At 37.1% G+C, this 3,074-nt stretch overlaps 1 protein-coding gene across 1 annotated transcript; it reads left to right on the plus strand.

The window, feature by feature from the left end:
- The first annotated feature begins 471 nt into the window (after positions 1 to 471).
- LOC104442697 (G-type lectin S-receptor-like serine/threonine-protein kinase SD1-13) lies at positions 472 to 994 on the plus strand. The gene is made up of 2 exons (XM_018871903.2): positions 472 to 597; positions 686 to 994. Exons 1-2 carry the CDS (start codon positions 472 to 474, stop codon positions 992 to 994), a joined length of 435 nt encoding a protein of 144 aa, XP_018727448.2.
- The last annotated feature ends 2,080 nt before the right edge of the window (positions 995 to 3,074 follow it).

Genomic DNA, 3,074 nt, shown 5'->3' on the forward strand with positions numbered 1-3,074 from the left:
AACAGAATTGGACTGTTCCTGCTGCAGATGCTTCAAGGATTCTGTTTGGTTTTGTTCTTCTTTCTGCGCATTTCAACCTTTTCCAGTTGCTAAAATTGGCACTATACTACTATCATCTATTCAGATCCAGTTAAACAAGCACATTTGGATTGGAGAACCCGGTTCAACATAATTGATGGAATTTTTTGAGGTCTACTTTATCTTCATAGGGACTCTAGACTGAGGATTATTCATAGAGATCTGAAGCCTAGCAATATCCTGCTGATGAAGAGCTCAATCCAAAAATTTCAGACTTTGGAATGGCTTGGATATTTCGGGGAAATGAAAATCAAGCTAATACATGAAGAGTTGTGGGAACCTAGTTTGTACCTCTTTAATTTTGACGTTCCTAGTGATTTTACTTTCTACTTAGAATAAGGACACTGAACATGTTTGATGCAAAGCAGTGATCACATGGCTCCTGAATGCGCAATGGAAGGACAATTTTCGGAAAAATCAGATGTCTTTGGCTTTGGCATATTATTACTGGAGATCATAAGTGGAAGACGGAACGCTAGTTTTTATGAGGAAGATCAGTTCTCGAGCCTTCTAGGACTAGTAAGCTTTCGTCGATATAGAATTTGGAACTGCATTGTATTCTCATAAACTGGAACTCCAATGGTAAGTTGACTTGATTAATTTGCAGGCATGGAAGCTGTGGAATGAAGACAATGTTCTAGCCCTGGTGGACCCAAACATACCTGTTAGATGCTTCGAGTTTGAGCTTTTGAGGTGCATAAATCTGGGGCTTCTTTGTACGCAAGAAAGTGCAAAAGAGAGGGCTTCCACACCAGCTGTTGTTTCAATGATTAACTGTGAAATCGTGGATCTTCCTCGTCCAAAGCAACCTGCATTCACAGCGAGACAATTAACCCACGATATAGATCCCTCCGGCCAAAGCCTAAAGAGATGTTCTGCTAACGATGTTACTCTTACAGTTATACAAGGAAGATGACATGATGTGAATTTTCGCATGATTCTTACATGCCTGTTCTTACTGTATGAAGTTCAACTTGCTACTGTTAAGCAATCTTGCTTGGAAATGTACAGAAACGCAAAACGTGAGCTGTGCACATCTTTGTGTTGGAAAAAGTCGGGGTTCAATTATTTGGTACCTCCGGTTGGGAAAAGTACTTGTACTTCTCATCTCAGTGGGCAGTGGTTTAGATAAAATTCTGGAAAAAGTGCGAACGGCCCTTTTCCGCTATGGGGTGAATTGCAATTAGTCCCATCCTTCAAATACTTGCAACGACCCCTTGATTTTTCTATTTGTCCCAAATTAGAATCCAAATCTTAGAAAAACTAAAAATACCCTGAAATTTGCAAATTGCCTCAAGTATCCGACCATATTCATCTATCTTCCTAATTTAAATGACATGGCTAGCTCTAAGAATTCCGCTAATCTAGGTAATGTGAGAAGATACAGTTGATTGTACTCAATGCTGCAGTCCTCGTCGATTGTAATTGATTGTACGATTTCAGTCAGTATAACTAGTTGTGAGAAAGTGGAAACTAAGCGCATTGAAATGTTCATGAATCTTCAAACAAAATAGCAATTCAAGGAAAGCAATTGAGACCACAATCTGGAAAGAAGGCAACAATCTGAAATTTCTGTGGGATGCTTTCTATTACTGGTAATTCTCAAAGACTCAAATGCTTTTTCTAAAGTTTCCCTCATCAACGGGGCAAAATTCCTGATGTAGAAATTCAAGCGCTCTCACGTGGCGTGCTAGATCATTATTCTTGACTCATAAATCTAGGGAAAGTTACTCTTTAAGGAAAGCCATCGGGATAACTAGCTGTAAGCAACTGGAAACTAAGTGCATGGACATGTTCGTGAATCTACAAACAAAATGGCAATTGGAGGAAAGCAATTGGGGCCACAATATTGAATGAAGGCAACAACCTAAAATTTCCACGGCGTGCTCTCTCTTACCGGTAATTCTCAAGGACTTAAATGCTTTTTCTACGGTTGGCTTCGTCAATGGGGAAAAAATCCCGACTTAGACGCTCATGCTCCTTGTTAGTCCTCTCACGTGGTGCGTAAGATCAATATTCTTGACCCATAAGTCAAAGTGAACCGACTCTTTAAGAACAATAAAAGCTCTTGATAGTTGCCTAAAAAATAGTAGTTAAAGAGCTTATCAGTGAGTCGGTAAGAGCTTCGATGCAGTTGACAGATAAACTGATATTGTCTATGACTATGAAAGAACTTATCTTTGAGTAGTTAAGAGCTTCGATGTAGTTGCCACAATAAAAGCTTGTTTCTGTTACCGTGATCATTCGCTTACAACCGCAAGAAATGTAGAACCAACCACTCTTTTTTCGAATGCTCTTGATAGTTGCCTAAAAAAAAAAATTTACAAAGTACAGCATAAACGATTAATCAACCATTCTTGGAACCGAGCCCAGATGGAGGTTCTATCAACCATGTTATGCTTATCACAATTGGAGGCCACAATTGGAGGCCAATGAAGAGTGTTCTCAGGATGGACATTCTGGAAAACTAGACTTGTCAAAATTGAAGGGGGGGGATCCGATCAGATTATAAATGGTCTTACCCAAATTGACCAATTTAACCTGTTCATGACCCATTTACCATAATATAATTTTTTTTTTCTGATCTAACGCATACCCAACCCATACCTAAGCTGACCCATTTAACCAAATCTAAGAAAACTTGTTTCTTATGTTTTTTTTTTTAATGGTATTGTTAAAACACTTTCATGCAATGCAAATTTAGTGGAAAATTAGTATAATTTTTTTAAACAATTGATGCTTTGTTTTTTTCTTGAAAAATATTTTTCAAAAAGCCATTTTCTAGGAAAATATCAATATTTTCTGGTGTTTGCCCAAAATCTGAAAATAAATAATTTTTTTGTTGTTGTTTGATATAGAAAATCTAATTTTCCTCTATGCATTATTTTTAATGTTTTTATTTTTTAATTATTTTTTATTTTTATCTTTTAAAAAATTCGAAGTTTAAATTCTTTTATTTTCTTTTTAAAAATTCGCTAGCCTCGGGTGAGGCTCAA

The sequence above is a fragment of the Eucalyptus grandis genome, chromosome 4 (assembly GCF_016545825.1).
Source record: "Eucalyptus grandis isolate ANBG69807.140 chromosome 4, ASM1654582v1, whole genome shotgun sequence".
Lineage (NCBI taxonomy): Eukaryota > Viridiplantae > Streptophyta > Magnoliopsida > Myrtales > Myrtaceae > Eucalyptus > Eucalyptus grandis.